We start from the raw sequence: 21,281 nt of genomic DNA, 5'->3' as shown, positions 1-21,281 counted from the left end.
TTTTTTTTCAGCCAACAACCACAACTCATTGTCAGTAAATTGGCTTTGCTCCACGTTTGCAAACGGAGTTCAGTTCCCCAAGGCCTCCTCCAGAAGCCTTGTCTGACCCCACCCCCTCCAAGTCTCCACCCTCACAATACTCAGTACTTTCCCCAGCACACCACTTACCAATCCGCACCCCTAACACCCCATGTAAGCCTACTAGGGTAGGGCTCATCCATTCTCATATGGGATGGGGCGCTGCTCAGGAGTTAATACATGTTTCAATGGAAGAGAGAGGAAGTAACTTTTACAAAGCCACAGAGTCCAAGAGAGTGACAAAGCCGGAACTGGAATCTGCATCACCCTCCTCCCCAACCTGGGAAGAATTCGCTCTTCTTTGCGTCCTACCCTCCTATCCCACCGATTTTTGATTCCCAGCGTCAAGGGCTATAGAGTTGACATTTTAAGGAGTGCTATCTTCCATCTGAGGAAGGAAAGTGCATAGCACAGTGGGGAAGGACATTGAACCCGTCCCCCCAAGCCTTCCCGTCCCCAAGGACAAGGGAAATCCAGTCTCGTCTCCTCCCCAGGGGAGCATTTGGGCCCAATTAGTCTTTCCCCACGTCCCTAGCCCACCCTAGACTAATATCCGGGTCTCGGGCAGCCTAGGCAAAGCTTCCCGCCCCCGGCCACGCAGGGGACCCCAGCAGATCCCAGCCCCATTAGGCTACACGTTGTGCCCTCCGGCCTCCGTCCCCACCCACTGCCTGGGACGCCACAGTCATCAGGCCCCTCCTTCCCCGCGCTCCCGCGCTCCCGCGCTCCCGCGCTCCCGCGCTCCCGCGCTCCCGCGCTCCCGCGCTCCCGCGCTCCCGCGCTCCCGCGCTCCCGCGCTCCCGCGCTCCCGCGCTCCCGCGCTCCCGCGCTCCCGCGCTCCCGCCGGCCTCTCCTCCGGCCCGCGCCTCTGGGGCCGAGCGTTCTCCCGCCGGTCCGCACCAGCTTTGGGTATTTGCTTTCGCGGCAGTCAGGCCAGCCGAGCCCGTCTCCAGCTCCGGGCAGCGGGGCAGAGGGCCCGGCCGGCGGGGCAGCCATGGAGGCGGCGGCGCGAAGGCGGCAGCACCCGGGAGCGGCGGGTGGCCCGGGGGCGCAGCCGGGCGCCTCCTTCCTGCAGGCCAGGTGGGCGCGCGCCGGCGGGCGGAGCGGAACCGCAGCCCCGCCACGTGACGGGGAGGGCGGGGGACCGGGGCCACGGAGCTCGGGTGGGTCGTCCCCGCGCTATCCCTGCAGCTGCTTCTCGCCCACTCGCCTGAGCCTCGCCTGCGCTCTCCTTTCTCTTCCTGGAGGAGCCCCGTGCCCAGGGAGGCTCAGCGGCGGGGTTCAACGGCTCAGCGGCCCGGCCGGCTCTAGGACAGTCGCTCAGTTGGGGTCCAGGAAACTCGGGGTGGGGACGGCGGCGGCGGGCCCAGAGGACATCTCTGCTCACTAGGGCCCCCAACGCGCCTGCAAGCCCCGGGCGCCAACCCGAGTTCTGGGGGTGCCTTTAAACTTGACTTGGGTTCTGATGTTAACAGGAGGCTCACTCCTTGCCCCGAGGAACCAAAGAATGTGGGAATGTAAATGGAAGAGACAGCGAAATGTGGAAGCTCTCCTCCAGAGAAAGAATTAGGAAGGGCTTTTCCGCCACGGTTGCTGTTCCCTTCTCTCAGTAAGGGGAAGTTATTGGTTTATGTAGCTGAGACCAGGTGCTTGGGACAGAGGAAAAGGTACAGAAGCCACCTTTTAATCTTACCCTCCACTCGACTTTCATACCATTTTACAAATTATAGACATTCATTGCATGGAGCAGGCATTCATTAAGCATCTCTGTTGTGTCCAGCGCTGTGCCAGGCACTAAAGCGGTGGGTAAGGTGAAGCTGGGAGGGTCCCACAGTCCGGTAGGGTGGACCTGGGAGGAACAGTCCAGGGGCTGAGAGGTCGTCTTGGAGGGCTGCCTGGAGGAAGTGGAGCTTGAGCTGCATCTCAAATAACTCAGTAGGTGACAGGGGAAGAAAAGCTGTTCCAGCCAGGGGAAAGCTTGGGAAAGGCAAGGAGTGGTGCTGGAGCTTTCTTTGTGTACAGTGGCAGGAGGATGCAGACTGATTGTGAAGGGCCTTGAATGGCAGCAGAGCTGGGACCAGAGTGAGAGCCTTGAGTGCAAAAATTAAGGAGACGCTCTCGGGGCACTAGTGTTCAAAAACCTTCCATGGCTCCCCTATGCCTACTTAAATGTTGGGCCCTGTGTGCCTCACTTGCCTCACCCTAGTTCCTGCCCTAAATGGCAGGTTAAGTTTGCAGCTTTTGTTCTGTAGGGCACGGGGGAGCCATGGAAGGTTTTTGAGCACTAGTGTGCTCAGTTTTAGGAAGTTTGTGGTATGATTTGGGACGAGGGAAGAAGTCTGAGAGACTTGGGTGAGAGTAGCTCTTTTTCTTGCTACTAAAGGACATGTCTGTTCTGGATCACCTATAAGTTGGGAGTCTTTGACTGCCTGAACTGTGGTAGTCCAATTAGAACAGCGTGTGAGTAGCAGATATGGTCATGCGGGGTTTCCACATGCAGCATCTTACTCAGTCTTTTTGTATTTTGTGTGTGTGGAAACTGAGGTCTAAGGAGGTTTACATCATTTGCCGGCAAGAACCAGGGCCTAAACCCAGGGTTTCTGATTTCTGTTTTCTGTTCTTACTACTCCACTCTGGCTATTCCTCTTTACTCCTACATGAGCTCCCCACCATCCAGGTTGCTCGTGGGGATGGCATGAGAGGCTGGCTCTCTTCCAGGGTGTCTCTGCTGCCCCTCATTGGGTGCCTGTAGGCCGGTTCTCAATATCATTGCTGCACAAGACAGTAGACAGAATCATCCTGTCTAACTCCTAGGATGCTTGGATTTCCTCTGCTACATTCATGCTTTGCTTACATACCTCTAATGACAAGGTGCTCACTACCTTTCAAGGTACCCTATTCCAGCTTCCACCTGCTCTGTTGACAGTTTTTTGTATTGTAATCAAAGTAATACATGCCCATGATTAAATAAAATTGCACAGACAGGCTTAGAGTAAAAAGCAGTGGCCCTTTTTCCACCTCTCCCTAGTACCAGAGACAACCATGTTAGCTTCTTTTAACTGTTTCTACCAGAATTAAATTCATATTTCTAAATAATAATAACAAATACTACGTACATACCACTTTCTGTGGGCCAAGCCCTGCTCTTAAGTTTTTGCATTAAAAAAAAAAAAAGTTTTTGCATAATTTATTCAGCCACAACTCTTGACGTAAGATCTACTATTATCCCCCATTTTATAGATGAGAACATTGAGGCCCAGGAGGTAACTTGCTCAAGATTTGGTTAGTGGTAGAGCTGGGATATGAACCCAGGCAGTCTCCAAAGTCCACACTCAAAAGCTATGCTCCACTGCTATTTCTTGGTTTATCAGTTGCTATTAGCCTCTAAGCTAATGTTTACCTACTAATTTCCTGTTATGATTTGGTTAACTTATGCCTCTCCTATCTTCACAAGATGGTTTTGTATCACCATTTTTAGTTTTGCTCTTTGTTACCTTTGTAGCCTTAAGGAATGTGTATATACCATTATTTCTTTTTCGGTCAACTGTAAAGTAATATCTTTTTTTCCCCAAAGTTTACTTATTTATTTATTTATTGAAGTATAGTTGATTTACAATAAGGGCAGTATCTCTTGATTCCTTTTTAAAAGAATATTAGTCTCCTACCCTAATCTTTAGCATTCTTTACCCTTTCCCCAACTCCTGTCATCTATAGTTTTACTTTCAAGTTGTCAAGGTTAACAGTAGTTTTTACTTGCTGTTTTTAACCATAATTGCCTTCCATGTTTTGTTTGTGGATTGATTCTGAACTTTGAAAATCAGTATACAATGTTTTTATTAGTTAAGCCATGTAAATATTGTTCCCTACAGAGTCCAGTAAGTTTAACAGTTACATTTGCTTTCGTATATTGCTTTTGTTTTTCCTGGAGTTTCTAATTGCCTTTCCTTTTTTTCTCTTATTTTTTTGCCTTCATTTTCTCATTTTTTTGTTCAAACTTGTCATCATGTCAGGTATTTCACCATTGTGTATATAGAACCAAAATCAGTCCCTCTATAGTCCCCATTCATAGGTCCCTGCTTGACTCCACCATGGCTGAGACTGCTGACCGCTTTGAATATTTCATCTATATGTTATGTGCTTTATGGCAGGGGTCCCCAATCCCCGGTACCAGTCCACGGCCTGTTAGGAACCGGGCTGCACAGCAGGAGGTGAGCAAGTGAGCGAACCTTCATCTGCCACTCCCCGTCACTCCCCATCACCACCTGAACCATCCCCCCCATTGCTCACATTACTGCCTGAGCCATCCCCCATCTCCGCCCCCCCCCCCCCCCACCGCACCCCATCCATGGAAAAATTGTCTTCCACAAAACTGGTCCCTGGTGCCAGAAAGGTTGGGGACCACTGCTGTATGATATGCGCTCCCCAACTGTCGTGGTATCAGTTTTCCCAGCTGGTAGACTTGTAAAGCCGTGGAGGAGATTAAAGGCCATCCTTGTCTTGGGTTACCTGCCATTGTGCTTTCACTGTTGTTCTCAGCAGGAGAAAACCAGTCAGATGCTCACCAATCTTGATTCCCAAGTTAGGTGTCTGCCCTGCACCTGCCCTTCTTCTTCCTGCTCTGCTCAGCCAGGCTGGACTCATGACAGGGATCCCCATTGACTGAGTGCCTCCTGAGGTGGAAGAGGAAACAGTCACTGAGCCCCTAGTGTGTGCTTGGTATCCACAGCTTCCAGAGACCCACACTTAAGTGCTTCCCAGGCTTTCAAAACGCCTTTATTTCCTGTACCAAACATCCTGCTCTTTGCCCAGTTTGAAGGTTTCCAGAATAAAACACTGAGGACTGTTATTCTCCTTCCCCATCAAAGTTCTTCAGGCCCGGAGGTTGCCACCATCTGCTTTTTGAGGCCTTGCCCTGATGGTCACAAAGGGGAAGGGGCATGGTGGGCCCTTTATACCAGTCACTTGCCTAAGACAGTGACTGAATATCTGCCTCGGTCCGAAGGCCCAGCAGCCCCTCCTCTTCCTTCCACCAGTAAGCCAGGCATCTGAGCTCCCTGCAGCACCTTTCTCACTTCCACCTCCAGGCCTTTGATCCTGCTCTCCTGCTGCTTTTCTGCCTACTTGAATCCACCCAACCATGCTTCCAGGCTCCCTTTCTTCCTGCAGGTTTTGCATACTGCTTCAGGCTACGCCAATCCCTCTCTATCTTGATCTCCTGATATGCCACAAAGCTTATAATAATCACCAACAAAATAGCAAGATACTTAGAGCACAGGTCTTGAATCCATGTAGACCCAGGTTTGAATTCTCTGCCTTTCAGGACTCCTGGATTGCGAGTGTCAGAAAGCCAGTGTGAACTACAGCACCCTTAGCAAAAGGGAATGTATTGGCTCTTGTGGCCAAACCATTGCCTTGGGGACGCCTGGAACTGGGAATGTGAACCCTCTCAGGCCTTCTTCTCCTCTTTTTCCCTGCTCCTTTCTGCAGGGCTACTTCATTCTCACCTGGCTGTCCCTTGAGGCTGGAACCTTGGCCACAGGCAGCCCCGTGCTCTCATCTTTAGCGTCCCAGCACCCAAAAGGAAGATGCTCTTTTCAACTCTAGTTAGAAAAGTCCCACTGCGCCGGCCTGGGTCACTGGCCCTCCCTGTGGCTCAGGATACATCATCTCTCACCAGAAGAAGGAGGGAGTAGGAAGGCTGACAAAAGGAATAGTTGATGCAGCTTCTTACTAGTGGGGGTAACCTTGGTTAAGCCTCAGTATCCTTATCTGTAAAATGGGAGGGTAACAGCCTCCTGGTATGGCTGTGGGGATTAGATGAGATGGTGCTGGTGAAGCTTCTAGCACAGCACACAGTCAGCACTCAGTAAGTGGTGGGCACTGGGTAGAGGGGACAGGAAGACTTAGTTGACCTAGGAAAGGCCCACTCCACCCGCCTTGCTTGCCGCAAGAGGATGATGAGATCCCCCAAGAGCTTGCCTCTCTGTGTCTGGGTTGCTCTAGGAGCCCAGTGTGGACCATACTTGGAACTGGCTAAAAATGATCCCAGAGTTGTGGAAGCAATAGCAGTGTTGACAGAGCTATTGTTTGCCACTAAAACAAATGAGTAACTGGTAACTGAGATTGTTTTATATCAGCCAGTAATCACTGAGCATAACTCAGGTACTGAGCTGAAAACTCTGGAGAATATGGACTCAACATCACACAGCTCCTGGTCATGGCACTAGTTAGGCAGTACAACTTACACCTCAGTCATCTTAGGAGGAGTGGGCTGCTTGTCACTGGAGGTATGCAAGTAGTGGCAGGGACACTATAAAGAGGATTTGTACTCTGATGGGGAGGTTGGTGAGTTGAGAGAACCTTAAAATCACCCTTCTTCTTGAGGGTCTAGATACGAGCAAAACTCCAGCCCAGTGATGTCATGGCCTGAGTGGGAGTTAGGGATGATGCACTCCCTGTAGTGGGCTTTGGGAAAAGCTTCATCAGGGAAGCCTTCTTGGAGGAGGTGGCACATGCACTGGCCCTTTAGCTTCAGCTCATTTGTGAAGAGCAGATGGCTGACTGCTTTGCAGGAGAGACAGGCATCCAAAGGTGTGTTGTCAGATGGTTCTCCTCTTCTTGCCACGTCTCTCACATCACCTTGTCCCTGCTGCCTTCCTTCTTAGGTTTCACTGTGGATTGGTGAGAAGAAGGACACCTGCAGCCCTGTTCCTACCTCCTCATGGTTCAGAAACCAAGGGAAAGGGAGATACCCTGTTCATCCCAGTCTATAGTCTGTAAGGCACATCTCACCAGAGGGCTCTAATTGATCCAGCTCAGGTCACATGCCCATCCCGTGGACCAATCACTGTGGATACAATGATGGGTTAGAGGTTAAAAATATAAGCTCTGGAACCTAATCATTTAGGTTCAAATATTTAGCTATGTAACTCTGGGCAAGTTGCTTAACATCTTGGGCCTCAGTTTTTTCACTTGTGTAATGGGGGTAATATTCTAACCTCAGATGGTTTCTGTGAGAATTAAGAGAGTTAAATGAGATGGTACATGCAAACAGCTATAGTAGTGCCTGGAATATAGAGAGTGTTCAACAAAGGTTAGCTATCATCATCCATCACCATGTTTCATGCTTTTCAGCCACATTTGCATCCTTTGCCCCATCTGATTTCCCCGTCATTCAATAGGTAAGAAAACCCAACAGTTATTATACCCTTTGGGCATTTTCCTGCCTGAATCATAGAGAAGCAAAGGTCAGGGCAGATGGAGTCCACTCCCAGGATACCTTCCCATGGACCACAGTATTTCCAGCAAAACCTTTTCCTAGAACTTAATCATGTGTGCTTCCTCCTGCTCCCAAATCTCTGTGGCTCATCTTCGTGGGGAAGCTTCGCATGGGAGGAGAGAAGAGCTGACCCCTTTTGTCTGCCCCTTCCCCAGGCACAGCTCCGTCAAGGCTGATGAGGCTGCCAGCACGGCTCCCTTCCACCTTGATCTCTGGTTCTACTTCACCCTGCAGAACTGGGTTCTAGACTTTGGCCGCCCCATTGCCATGGTGAGTGTGAAGCTGTGGACAGAGCCCTGACCAGCAGTGAGGAGACAGGGTGACTTGAATTGTCAGAGTGACCTCAGACAAGTCATTGCCTGTACCAGTACACTGTGAGAATAGGTCTGGAGGCTTTCATGTCCTTTAGTTCTACGACTGTGACCAGTGCGGCAGCTGCCAGCGAGTGGGGGATCCGGAGGGGCCTGACTAGTCATACTGCGCCCGCCCATATCTCACACCCAGGTTTAACCAAAGCACCAATTCAGACGGTGGGGTATGAGAAAGGATCCCACCAGCTTTCCCCACAGCCTTGGGATAGTATTGTTTTTCTGGAGGTGAAGAGTATAGGCTGAATTTGCATATCATGTATGACTTGAGCCTTGGGTAATTTTTAGTGTCATCTGGTGAAACTGTCCCCTTCCCTCCAAGGCGATTTCATGCATCAGTGTACAGTGGTGGCCTCTACGGAGATTAATACTGGAAGAGCACCAAATCCCCTCACTTGTCACGAATAAGATAGATAGATAGATAGATAGATAGATAGATAGATAGATAGATAGATAGATAGACAGGTAACAGAAGGTGAAAAAAATTGAGTGAGTTCCCACCAAGAACTAAGGTGTTAATTTTTGCATGTGGGTGGTAAAAATAACAATATCCAACACAAACTGACACCTCATACATGCTAGTGCTAATGCAAATTAGCAAAGCCCTTTGGGAAAGCAGTTTGTCAAGGCGATAACTAGTACCTAGAATAGTGCCTAGCAAGATATGTGCTCGGTATACTTGTACTGAATGAATAATAACAGTAAGCTAGAAATAGCGGTTAACATACATTGAGCGCTTACTCTGTTCTAAGCTCTTTATGTGTTTAAACTTATTTAGTTCTCCCATCAATGCTATCATTAATCTCAATTTTATAGATGAGAAGACTCGAGGATAGAGAGGGTAAATAACTGGCTCAAGGTCACCCAACCAGCAAGTGGAGGAGCCAGCACCTGCCCCCAGGCACTCTGGCCCCAGAGCCCACCCCCTTCCATCATGATTTTATCCAGAACCCTAATACGTTCATCCCTCCTGACTCAGTACGACCCCTCCCAAGAATCTGCCCTGAAGATGTAATCAGCAAGAAAACAGCCTCTGTACCAAAGGTGTTCATTGCAGTGTTGCTTATAATAGCCAAAACTTGGAAGGGACTTGAGTGTCCAGCAGTAGGGACTGGGTAAATCAGCTTTGCTGTATGCAGTCTAGAGGATGCTACCTGGGCATTAAACAGGAATTATGAATACTCTAGAGCAACCTGGAATGTTTAAGGAGAAAAAACATGCCTAAGCGGCATGCATATTGACTGCCTGCCAATTAGTAACGGCCCTAACAGTCTTGTGTACATGGGATCAAAGACTTGAAGGGGATGAAGAAAAGCTTCCTGGCAATGGTGTCGGGGAGGAGGTATGGTGGCTGCTGATTCTTCTTTCTGCAGGCTTGCCATAAGGTTTACATGTTTTTTAAATGTAGGTGAAAGTAAAGGGACTGAGCCAGGAGTCAGGGCACCCAGTCAGGTTTATAAGTGACTTTGGGCAAGTCAGTGTCATCTGGGCTTTGGTTCTGTCATCTGTAAGATGACTGGTTGGACTAGGTGCTCTGAGCCCCCGTGCAGCATGAAGGTTCCACATACTGGGGGACAAAGGAGCTGCCCATCAGACTGGTGTTACAGGGAGAGGGGAGATGAGGCCAGGGGCAGGCTCATGGCTCTCCTCATTCACTAGGACTCAGCCTCATCAGGTCTAATAGGGGTCTCCTGCAGGGCAAATCACTTCCCCCATCCTGCTCAGAGTTGCTGTGGCCACTATAAACCTACGTGGGCTCACCAGGAGTATACATTTGAAAAACTCGTGTATACACTGAAGCTTTTCACATGTACCCATGATAGTCCCAAATTTGTAATAAGTACAAAATAAAACCTTTTACAAGTTATAAAAGTAATATGTCATAGTTATAACAAGTCACTTCATACCCAGGGGTAAAAAGAAGTGTGAGACTCTCCCTTTCCAGTTCCACCTCTGACAGTTTGAGGCTCATCCTTCCACTCCTTTCTCTACTCATGCAAACGTATGTATACATCCTTTTTTTTTTCTCTAACCAAAATGAGATTTTACTTTATACTTTATTTTACAACTTGCTTGTTTTACTTTAGAATATATCATGGCTATCTCTCCATGTCAGTACATATGAGGTGTCATTTCTGTTAATGGCTACTTAACCTTCTATAGAAAAGATGTACTGTAGTGTATTCAAGTAGTCAGCCTATTTCTGGTATTTTGCTATCACAAAGAGTGTTTCAGCCAACATATATATCTTGCTATAGATAAAGATACAGAGATACATGCACACAGCAAATAAGAAAGAGAAAGAGATTGAGATTCTTGTATCCTGAGAGTTTTATTTCTGCAGGGTGAATTTTTGATAGAAATTTATGGTCATTACACGTGTTCTCAATCAACAGATAGTGGGCGTATGGTGTGGCAGGGCGGAGGTTGTGAAGTGTTTGGACCTCGAATAGGGGTTTTCCCACTGACACCGACAAGGCTGGGTCTCACTGGGTAGAGCAGTAGGAGGAACAAGGGCATTCTAGACAGAGGAATGGCCCTGGCCTGCCTGCCTCTCTCAGGGAAGGTAGAAAAGGAAGAACTGAATCTACTTTGTAGAACTCACTTATTTTCTCCTTTGTTTCATAAGCTGTAGTTTCGACCTGATTTGGAAGTGGTCCATCTGCTCAGTGGACAGAGTGTTTTTCCATTCCTGGGTGGCCAGGAGATCTTGTCATCATCCTAGGACCTGGAGTGCCAGATCCTTAAGGGTCCATGTAGATCACCTGGGCCACATTTCGTGTTACAGATGGGGGAACTGAGGCCTGAAGAGGGGAAGAACTTGCCCAGGGTCACCCAGAAAGTTGGTGCACAACTGAGTCCCAAAGGAGCCTCCAACTCTCAGGCCGGTACCCAGGGACCATTATTTAGTACCCACAGGGAGAGGGACACACGGTCAGGCCCTGGCTTTGTGTCTGCTGTGTGCTTACCTTCTCTGGGACTCAGTTTGTCTGTCTGAAAACACCTTCACTTCAGTGCTGCTGAGAGGATCCCAAGAGATCACAGAAAGAATGAAGTGTGTGCAGAAGAGGTTCTGAGGGCCTCACGGGGCTGTGCCTAGTAAAAACCATTCCTCCCCTTGCTCCCCAGCTGGTGTTTCCTCTCGAGTGGTTTCCGCTCAACAAGCCCAGCGTGGGGGACTACTTCCACATGGCCTACAACATCATTACGCCCTTTCTCCTGCTCAAGGTACAGTCCAAGGCTCCCTGCCCTCCCTTCCCACCCTCATTTCTTCCTGCACCTGGCAGGAAGCTGGTGCCGAGCCCCGGGAGTGCCCTGAATCAGGCTGTCCCCTGCCTGACTCTGGGGGACGAAGGCTGTGATAGAGGGACATGTCAAGCCCCAGGAGAGGCGAGACTGCCTCTGGCCGGGAGGCATGGAGAAGGCCTCCCCAAGGAGGGGCGTTTGATTTGGGCCTCCACCTGGTGTGCTTGGGGGTGAACTGGGAGAGACCTTCAGGTAGGAGCACCTGAAGACAAGCCCCTGCTGGAGGAGCCATAATACATCTGGGGAGGCTGAGGTGGAAGGAGTGGCTGGATCGCCCAGGGTGAGGTCAGGGACCAGTTGGGAAGGCAGGTGGGGGCCAGGTGGCAGGAAGGGCAGCAAAGGAGGGTGAGCTCTCTCCTCTGGCCTGGAGATCCCTGACTTTGAGATACCACTGGGAACACAGAGCTATCTCCTAGATAGCTGCAGGAGATAGACATCTGGGTGATGGCTATCTCCAAGGTAGCTCTCGGCAATGCTGGCTTTGCATTTTGCCACATAAGGGCTCTTAAAACTATCGCTGTTTACTGTCCCCATCATTTTGTTTTTAGAGAGACATTTCAGATCTCCAAATAATAGGGAAGGTGTAATCTCAGAATTCAGAGGGTCTTTAGTAAAATAATTTAGTTTCAGAAGCACCTGCTGCATCCCTGTCATTTTCATTTTTGTTTGCTTGGATTGCTCATTTGCTCAGAAATGGGAGGGTCTCCTCAACAGGCCAGCCCAGTGACCCAGGAGCAGAACTGGGGGTGGTGGGAGGGCGGGGCCTGGAGCCTGGATGCCTGTGTCACCTCCAGCACAGCCCGTGGGTGTGTGTGACCTTGGGCAGAGCTGGCCTTGCTGAGTGTGTTTCCCCTCCAGCACAAGAGGGTGCTGATCCCTGGCCCCTGCTGGGTTCACAGGGATCTTGTGAGACTCTGGAGGCTGGACTGGCCCCACTAAAGGGACCCACCAATTTGAGAGTGACGTTCCAGCTGGTGGTATCCATCCCACTCTGGGTGTGAGGGAGGGAAGCAGAGGGTGTCTCCTGTCATGGTGGAGGCGGGGTCATGCTGTCGGGCCTCCCTCTGACCTCAGCTCATCGAGCGGTCCCCACGCACCCTGCCGCGCTCCATGATCTATGTCAGCATCATCACCTTCATCATGGGCGCCAGCATCCACCTGGTGGGTGACTCTGTAAACCACCGCCTGATCTTCAGCGGCTACCAGAACCACCTGTCAGTCCGTGAGAACCCCATCATCAAGAATCTCAAGCCAGAGACGCTGGTGAGCCTCCACCCCGGCACTGCGGTCTGTCCTGGGGGCCAAAGAGGCTGCCCGACCTATCACGGTGCCCTAGATGAGGGCAGGCCGCCCTGCCAAGCTAGGATGCTCCTGTGTTACTAGGAAGTGGCACGTAGGCTCCCACCAGGGTCCCCTCCTCCGGGTAGGGAGGGACTGAGGGCAGCTGGGGGAGGCCTGGGCATTGGGGGGAGGGGGGGCCGGGTTGTGTGGGTCCCGCACCGTCCCTGAAGCCCCTCCCCGAAGCCCCTCCTCCTCTGCCTCGCCTCTGCCGCCCCCAGATCGACTCCTTTGAGCTGCTCTACTACTACGACGAGTACCTGGGCCACTCCATGTGGTGAGTAATGGGGCCCGTGGCCCCAGCCAGCTCTGCCGCCGGCCTTGGTGACACTGAACAAGGGCCTGGGGTCTCCCGGTGTCGAGCGCAGCGGTTGGAACGGCGTGCTCTTCCCCGCCAGGGGCGCTGTCACTCAGCTCTGGCTCCCGCCGCGCCGCCTTCCGCTCCCGCCAGCCCGCGGTGCCCGCGGCGGCCACTAGAGGGCAGCGAGTTGCTGTCCTCCCTGGGCCGAGGCTGCAGCGCCGATAAACATCTCCCCCACCCTGGGGATGGGGACCCCGCCGTGTCGGGCTGCTGTCTTCGGCATGGAGGCGGGGAGGAAGATGAGCAGGTCCGGCTGGACTAGGTCGGGGGTGGGGCGGGGGCAGGGGTGCTGCCTGTGCCCCCGCTCCTCCGAACTCCCAGGGGGGCGCCTCCCACCCCTTCACCCACAGTGGAGGAAACCTCACGAATGCGGGCTCAGCCACAGGAGATGCAGGGCCCCAGCTGGGGGCAGTCATCTGTTCCAGGCCCACACCTTACACAGGATAAGCTGGGGCCAGTGGGAGGGGGTTTGGCTATGGGTTGACAGCTAGTGACAGAGCCAGCCCTGGGCCTGGGTGGCCCCACTCCCGAGCGAGGTGGGCTTACTCTTGTCGCACTTGCCCTACGCTGTGTTTCTAGTTTCTGTTTGGGGGCCTGGAAGGTCAGGGGCTACCTGGACAGGCAGGCCTCTTGCCAGTTCTCCCTGGCCTGTGCCAGAAGACCCTTCCCATGGAACACTGGGGACAGGAGGAGGAGAGAGGAAGAGAGGCCTGGAGAAACGAAGGAGCAGGAGAGGACTGGGAGGGCGCGGGGGCCACATGAGGGGGCAAGAGGGGAAGGTGGGGAAGGAGACAAGATGGTGCGTGGGAAGAGAAAGGGTGTGTGTGTGATGGCACAGCTGCGTGGGGAAAGCAGCCTGTGTGGAGAGGAGAGAGGGCGGTACCTTTGGGGTGAGATGGTGTGGGTGTGGAAAGGGGGTGAGGCTGTGGGCTAAGTGTGGGTGAAGGGGCTTCGCAGAGCTCTTTGGAGGCCCCTGGCAGGTGCTATCCCCCCACCTTATTTTAAACTGGGACCTCAGGCCTCTCCCTCCTCGACCCTGCTGGGTACACCCCTTTCCAGGGCAGTGAGGGGCTGGGACTGCTGGTATTTGGGTGCATACACGAGGCAGACACACACACACACACACACACACACACACACACACACACACACACAAACGGAGTGAGTGGGGTGGCCAGCGCCGCGAGGGAGGGAGCTGCCCCTCCCCTCACCCCCCAGCCTGCGGTGCTGTGATCGGCATGTGCTCAGGGAGCAGACCTCATCTTCCTGCTTCCCTCCTGGGCCCCCTGCTCGGGAAAGGCTGCCAGGGAAGAGTGCCACCCGAACCAGGCATTTTTGTAAGCCATGAAGTGAGACTGCATAGGATGGTGCAGGGAACCAGTACAAGGACAGGCGGGGAAGAGGCCCTGGGTGGGGGCAGCTGGGCGGCTCAGCACTGTCTTCCCTGCTGCAGGTACATCCCCTTCTTCCTCATCCTCTTCATGTACTTCAGTGGCTGCTTCACTCCCACCAAAGCTGAGAGCTCAATGCCAGGGGCAGCCCTGCTCCTGGTGGTGCCCAGTGGCCTGTACTACTGGTGAGTGGACGCTGGACCTGGGGTGCGGGGAGGGTGGGGGCCCTTAGTGAGCCAGGTAGTGAAAATGTGCTCTTGACCGCAGGGCTGCTGTGTGACCCCAGGTGAGACTCTCCCTGTTGAGGTCCCTGCTTCCTGCTCTTTCAGTGGGGACTGTGACTGCCTAATGGTGGCCGCTCTGTGACCAGGAAGCCAGGCCTGAGTGTGACCTCTTCACATTCACAGTGCAGCCTCGGGGCCAATAGAATCCATCTCCGACACCAGGCCCTGTAAAGGCCTTGCGACCTCAATTTACTCCTCTGTGAAATGGGGATAATACCCGCCTGTCTCCCTCTTAGGACATGGTGAGAATCCAGGGGGAGAGAAGGGGGCTTTGTAAACTATGAAGCATCATGGAGATGACAAGGACAGATATGTGGGGAATTCTATGGCCTCAGGGGCTCCCTGCCTGGTTTCCTTTTCCCTCCAGCTCTCTCTTCCCATTCCAGAGGATCCAGGCCTCAGCCAGGCTCCTACCCCTCCTCTGTCACTTCCGCTCTGGAGAAAGGCTCCCCTGGGGATTGTGGGTGTCCTGGAAACAACTAGCCCTTCTCTGGTGGGAAGCCTCCAGCCAAATGAAAAGGGCCTCCTCTCCTGGGGCCAGCTCCAGCCCACCTCCAGGGGCTGCCCCTGGCCAGCTGTGGGGGTCCACCAGAGCGAATCCGCATACCCGCTGAGGGCAGGATTAACAGGAATGGGTGGTAACTACAGCTGGAGGGAAAGAGGTGAGACGTGGGAAGGAGCTTCGGCCCGTTCTTACCCATAGCACTACCAGAGTGATAGCTACAGGAGGCCGTTTATTGAACAATATGCTTTTCCAAGTATGTAGTTCTTGAGAGATAGGGCCATTTATGCCCCCTTTATGAGCAAGAAAACAGAGGCTCCAAGATGTCATGTAAATTCCCCAAGGTGACACAGCCACTAAGTTGCAGAGCTATGTAGTTCCTTGAGTGGGATGGGTCAGCATTGCGGTTCTCTCTATAGGCAGGGGAGTGGACGAGATAACCTCTCAGAAGCCCTCTAGCCGGTGTTACTGAGTTCCTGGCCACATGCTAGGTACTGCCTTAAGAGCTGGAGAGAACCCTGGGAGATGAGACTATCCCAGCCTTCAAGGAGACAGTAATGACAACTTCCATCAGCTGAAACTGCATTCCCAAACTCAGACGCCTTTAGGAACCAAGCTGGTAACAGAAATGCATGAAGCAGGCATCAAGTGAGGCAGTAGGGAGTGGTGGGGACTGTGGCAAGCTGCAGAACAATGCTCTCTCTAAAGGCAGCAGCTGCTTTCTCCTCATCAGTTATTGTCATGTGGGAATACAAGCCTAACGTGAGCAGGGAAACCAGAACTCCACATTGGCAGGTAATCTGCTATTTACATATTGGCAACAAACTCAACATTTTAAAAAATAGTAACTCTACAAGCCAAATCAATATGCTGCGTATGGGCCATGGCTCAGAGTGAAGTGGTTGCCTGAGCCCCTCACTTGACGCGCTATTCTGACCGACTGGGTGGGCAGCCTGGTACTTCGGTAGAGGGAGGGATGCCGGGCAGGATGGGCTGTCACGGCACCCACCTCCCCTCACCCACTGGCCTCCTTAGGTACCTGGTCACTGAGGGCCAGATCTTCATCCTCTTCATCTTCACCTTCTTCGCCATGCTGGCCCTTGTCCTGCACCAGAAGCGCAAGCACCTCTTCCTGGACAGCAACGGCCTCTTCCTCTTCTCCTCCTTTGCCCTCACCCTCCTGCTCGTGGCACTCTGGGTCGCCTGGCTATGGAATGACCCCGTACTCAGGAAGAAGTACCCCGGCGTCATCTACGTCCCTGAGCCCTGGGCCTTCTACACCCTCCACGTCAGCAGCCGACACTGAGTCCAGGGCACTGGCCACTGGTGCTCTGCCGGGTGGGAGATGGGCCATTGAGGGCATCTGAGCATAGGGAGTGTGTGTGTGTGTGTGTGTGTGTGTCCACCCACGTGTGTGCAACCCATGGCTTAGAGCATGGGTGAGAGTATGCATCGTGCGTGTGGTTAGTTGTGTGTGTGTGTATGTTTGTGTGCACATGCACACACATGCAGAGTGCATCACTGTGAGACTGAATTGTTTTGGTCAAGTTTCCATTCGGTTTGCCTCTTCAGGATGGGATGTAGTTTGAGGCAGTGTGTCCAGGCCAAGAGCTGGGGCCTGCCTTCCTGTGCATCTGATGGAATCGGGCCCTCTCACTTCCACTGCTCAGGGCTATCTCTTCTTCCTGGGCTGTCTTCTGGTAGCTGCCAGAGAGGCCTGGGTGGGGCAGAGGTTGGGAGGGGACTTGGTCTTTCACCTACTACCTGGTTCACTCCTCAGGCCCGCCCAGACCCTGGAGGCTAGATTACACGGGTTACATGAACTCGCTGTGTATTAGTGAGCAAAGCACAACCCTTCCCTGGGCCTCATTTGCAAGAGTTGGGCCCACGGTCCCAAAGCAGGTTGGTGGGCGGGTTGCAGTCTCCTCTTGGGGCACCCTTAGGAGGGGTGAGTGGTTCTACCCCGCCCCTGCCCTCTCTGACCCCGGGAGGGGTATGTGCACCCCAGATCCTCACCCAACCTCAGGCTGCACGGGGTGTTGAGCCACCCGACCGTGGGGAGCCAGAGGCCAGCCCTCCCCGCCACCCACCGGCCTGATCTCAGGGTCTGGCAGTGGTCTCTGATCTCCCTCTGCCAGAAGCTCTCTCTCCCTCCCCGCTCCAGGATCGTGACCCCACTTCGTGTGAGGCTGACTGCAGGTTTCTGAGTGGCCGCCGAAGGCAGAGTTCTCAGGCACTTGCACTGTTCCCTGAGCTGCTCACTAGGGGTGGGCACGTCGTGAGGCTCTTCAGACAGCCTTGTCTCAGCCTCAGTCTCTGCCTGCCGCCAGCAGGCCTGCTCCCAGGAAAGGGGCCCTCGTTCCCCATGGGACGCCCCCCCGCCGCCTCCCCCGAGGCACTGGGGCCCGGTCTCCTCCCACGGCTGCAGGCCCACGGCCTAATTTCCCAGCAGTGCCGGCCTGCGTGTGCGCAGGGGTCTCGGGGGCCTGCCTTGCCTCCCCCGGCCCCGCCTCCTCTCCTGTGCTCTCAGGGAGCCCTGTGCCTCAGGGCCTCCTTTCACCCTTCATGCAGTGGTCCCCCAGCCCCCGTCAGTCCCCGTCTGCTGGCAGCATCAGGGGTGAGAAGTGTGACTAAAGGCGGTGTGGAGCCCAGCCTGGCTGGCTGCTGCTGCTTCCTACTTGGGGAGTGAATTTGGGAGGCAGGAGGAGGGTGGTCCCTGGAGCAGGGGAGGGAGTGGCTGGTCTGGGGCCCAGGCAGGAGCCCTGGGCTGACCCCAAGGGCCCACTCAGCCCCGTGTGGCTGAGAGCAGGTGCTGCCACTGTCCCCTGGCCCTCCGTGCCACTTAGTAGGATCCTGCGGTTGGGGGTCACCAGCAAGAAGGGCCTCCTCTAGGTCCCAGCTCGCTTCAGAGGAGTCTGGGGGGGGGGGGGTCACAGGGGTGGGGACCAGCATAGGGCATCTCCAGACCTGCCCCTCAAAGATGTCCCCCTGAGCCTCCCAGCTGTGCTGCAGCCCGTTCCAGAGGCTGAAGCAGAGAGGCTGCCCTGTGGGGGAAGGTGGCGAGCCTGGTTTGTGGGAGGTTGGCACGTAGCCTTGGGCAAGCTGTTTAATCCCCCGGGTCCTCAGCTCTTGATCTTTGAGGGTCTCAGCCTCACCACACAGCCACCAGGGGCTTTGTGGGCTACTGTTACTAGAAAACACAGGGGAGGGCCACGCTGAACAGGAGCTGCATCATTGTAGGCCATGCTGTGATGAGAAAAACACCTTCTGAGGAAAGCAGCTTTGTTTTTCAGGCTTGCTGCTGAGGCATGTTACAGTACGGTAACCCTCCTCACACCCGGAGTGTGGACATAAAGACTGGAGTTTAGGATTCCCACTTTGCTTTTCCCAGGCACCTTTTAAAATAACCACTCAGCGTTTAAACCCATAAAAAGCTGGTGACCTCCGCCCCTACCACTGTATGATAGGTGCTTGGTACCCTGCTCTCTTCTCCCTCAGGACCTGGGACGGGGGATGGTCCTTCCCCTGGCTCATTGCGCCCCCTGGCCTCTGGGATCTGAAATAATAAATCTTGTGGCTCTGCTTCCTCCGTGTGGATGTATTGAAACTGCCTTCAGTCAAAAGGACCCCGTGGGTTTCATTTCCCCAGAGTGGGAGCTGGATGCTGAGGGAGATGCCTGCCGCCCCCGCGTGGGTGGCTTGTGCCCCCTGACTCAGCAGGTCACAAGTCTGCACATTCTTAATTCATAAGCCAGCTGCGGCCTTTCAGCACACAAGGGCCCCCACCTGCCCAGCAACCTTGTTTGAATCCTTCCCTACCTCAAGGCCACTGTTAACTCCAAAGCCTGCTCCAAGCCCGTTCTCCATAGAAGGACTTAATGGATATCTTCTGAGCAGGCATAGGCCTGGTTATGTGGGGTCTGAAGCTTATACAGTTTTGGGGGTGCTTGATAAGAAAACAGTAAAAAAAAAAAAAAAGTAAAAAATTCGGTATGAAAATGAGTATTCAGAATGGAAAAGAAATCACAGGAAGTTATTGGAGCCTTGGAGAGTCATGTCCCTCTTGACCAAGATCTCTTTGGGCAGTTTACTGAAAATATTGCCCTAGAAATACTTCTTAATTGCAACCTGGCTTCCCTCCACCTAGAAAACTCTAGGCCAATGGTTTACAAAGTATGGCCCTGACTGGCAGCATCTGGGTGGCAGAAGAAAATGCAGATTCTTTCCCCCTTTCACCTGCTAAATCAGAAATTCTGTTGATAGGGCCCTTCAGGTGAACAAAATCTCAGCCCCCAACTGGCATTGCAGGGGGTTTCTGTTTTGCATCCTGAGTTGAAGTGTAGCCTACACACAACAAGGTAAAGCATACACCTTGAGAATTTTTGTATAGTGAACCCTCAGGTAAACACCACCCTATGCAGGTGTTTTCAACATTAGAAACACCCCTTAGAGACACCTAAAAACACGTAAAAAAGGAGTTAACCAGGGTGTCTCAGTTGGTGTGCCTTGGGGGACACACAGCCCCAAACTCTAGCACACACTGACCTAAACGCAAGGAAATGTCACGTGGATGGTCAGGTCATTCAAGATGGCTGTTCTCTTGCTCTCTGTACATCCCCAGCTCGACCAGGCCCTGCTTCACTCCCATGACCATCCAATCCTCGTAATTGTAGGGCTTAACTAGACCCTAGTAACTGACGAGCCCACCTGAAGTCAATTCCCCCCCATAACTGGTAGCCTCCTTCCCCCGCAGGAGCAGCAAAGGCGGCTGCCGAGTCCTGTTTGCCGCCCACGGCGGGGTGTTGCTCCAGGATGTTGCTTCGAATGTGTAAGATCCCCTATCCAGCAAATCACTGATGTCTCTGTCACTGTCTCTGGGCTGTTCCTTTGGTCTCAAGGCTGGGCCACTACAAGGCATGCAGGCCTGCGGGAGTGCCGCCCAACAATTGGCGAGCCAGCTGAGAAGCCAAGGAAACTCCCGGGAGCACCGAGATGTCAGGGAACAAGGACGGGACATGGAAAGTTGTTGTGAGGCATCCGGGGGTGGCCATCCACTCGTGTGCGGGGCCCTGTGGCGTCTGTCCTTGATGAATGGGGGCCGCCAAGAGACGGGCGAATCCATAGAGCACCCCGAGGGTGTCGCAGAGCTGTCGCTGCCATTACTGTGGGGAAAAAGAAGCTAGACGGTGGAAGGGGTAGCCGTGACTGTGGGCTGGCTGCTGCTTTGGAGGCTGAGAAAGGCCACAGGCACTGAGCAACTGCCCGAGGCTCAGGCTCGGGGCCTACAGCTGGGATGCCAGGCTGGCCCAAACCAAAACTGCTGGAACGTTAATGGCCAGACTGAGGGAACGAGATGGGAAGCAGACACTTAACCCGCCATGCCGCGTGGCTGAAGGGAAGGCAGCTTCCCCGACAGGGAGTCCAGATGGTTGGGGCCCGTCCAAACGGGAACCCCAAGGCGTGGGACCCTACAGAGAGCACTGATGAAGAGGAAGAAGATTGGGACGAGGTCATCGAGCTCCCTGTCCCCCAGGCACAGGTGAAGAGCTCTTTTCTCCCCCAGAGCGGAGGCAGCTGACCATCAGGAGGGATGCCTCTCTCTCCCATCATAATGGTGATATTCTGTTAACCTCAGGGTCTGTTTCCCGTTTCACAGTAGCAGCCCCCACGCTTGGAGCTCATTTGACAGCAGACGGATGGCTGGAGAACGCAGACAGAAGGCAAAGACCTGGATGACCTGTCAACTACTCGGGTGTCATCTGGTCAGGTAAGCCAAAAGTGGTACCCTCAGCAGTTACTGGCAAAATGCAAGCACACCTGTGAGCCTTCACCCCGAAACAATGAGAGACCTGGCTAGGGCTGTTGGGCTATGGGAGGCCTTCCACCCCGCATCTGGCCCAAACGTTTTGACCCTTGTTCAAGCCCGTAAAGAAGGGAGCTCAGTGGGAGAGGACCCGGGGGAGGAAGATGCCTTCACCCAAGCCAAGGTGGCTGTTAAACAGATCCAGGGCTTTAGGGATATGAACTCAGGGACAGGCTTGTGAGTTGGACGTGGCCAGGTAGCCGCAAGGGTTTGGTTGGGGCCTGTGGTAACAGCGTAACCACAAGAGTGCCCTTGGGCTTCTGGTCCCACCCGTGGAAGGGGGCGGAATAACGATGCCGTGTGATGGAACGACAGCTCTGTGCAACCTACAGTGCTTCACAACAGGTGAAAGACCTCCCAGAAGGCACCCCAGTGACTGTACGTACTCAAGATCCCATAGCTGAGTGGCTAAAGGATACCTTCCAGAAGCCCAAGTCCGGGCATGCACAAGTCCAAACCATAACTAAGCGGCGTGTCTGTTGAAGTCAACGTAGCCCTTGACCTACTGGCC

General features: G+C 53.5%; 1 protein-coding gene across 1 annotated transcript; it reads left to right on the top strand.

Annotated features, from left to right (window-relative positions):
* The first annotated feature begins 931 nt into the window (after positions 1–931).
* CLN6 (CLN6 transmembrane ER protein) lies at positions 932–18,490 on the top strand. The gene is made up of 7 exons (XM_068554515.1): positions 932–1,158; positions 7,513–7,627; positions 10,855–10,953; positions 12,106–12,294; positions 12,591–12,646; positions 14,184–14,306; positions 15,943–18,490. The coding sequence occupies exons 1-7, from the start codon at positions 1,073–1,075 to the stop codon at positions 16,211–16,213; spliced, it is 939 nt and encodes a 312-aa protein (XP_068410616.1). The 5' UTR covers positions 932–1,072; the 3' UTR covers positions 16,214–18,490.
* Positions 18,491–21,281: the final 2,791 nt, after the last annotated feature.

The sequence above is a fragment of the Eschrichtius robustus genome, chromosome 1 (genome assembly GCF_028021215.1).
Source record: "Eschrichtius robustus isolate mEscRob2 chromosome 1, mEscRob2.pri, whole genome shotgun sequence".
NCBI lineage: Eukaryota > Metazoa > Chordata > Mammalia > Artiodactyla > Eschrichtiidae > Eschrichtius > Eschrichtius robustus.
The sequence above is the reverse complement of the archived record's forward strand: the minus strand, read 5'-3'. Positions and strand labels throughout refer to the sequence as shown.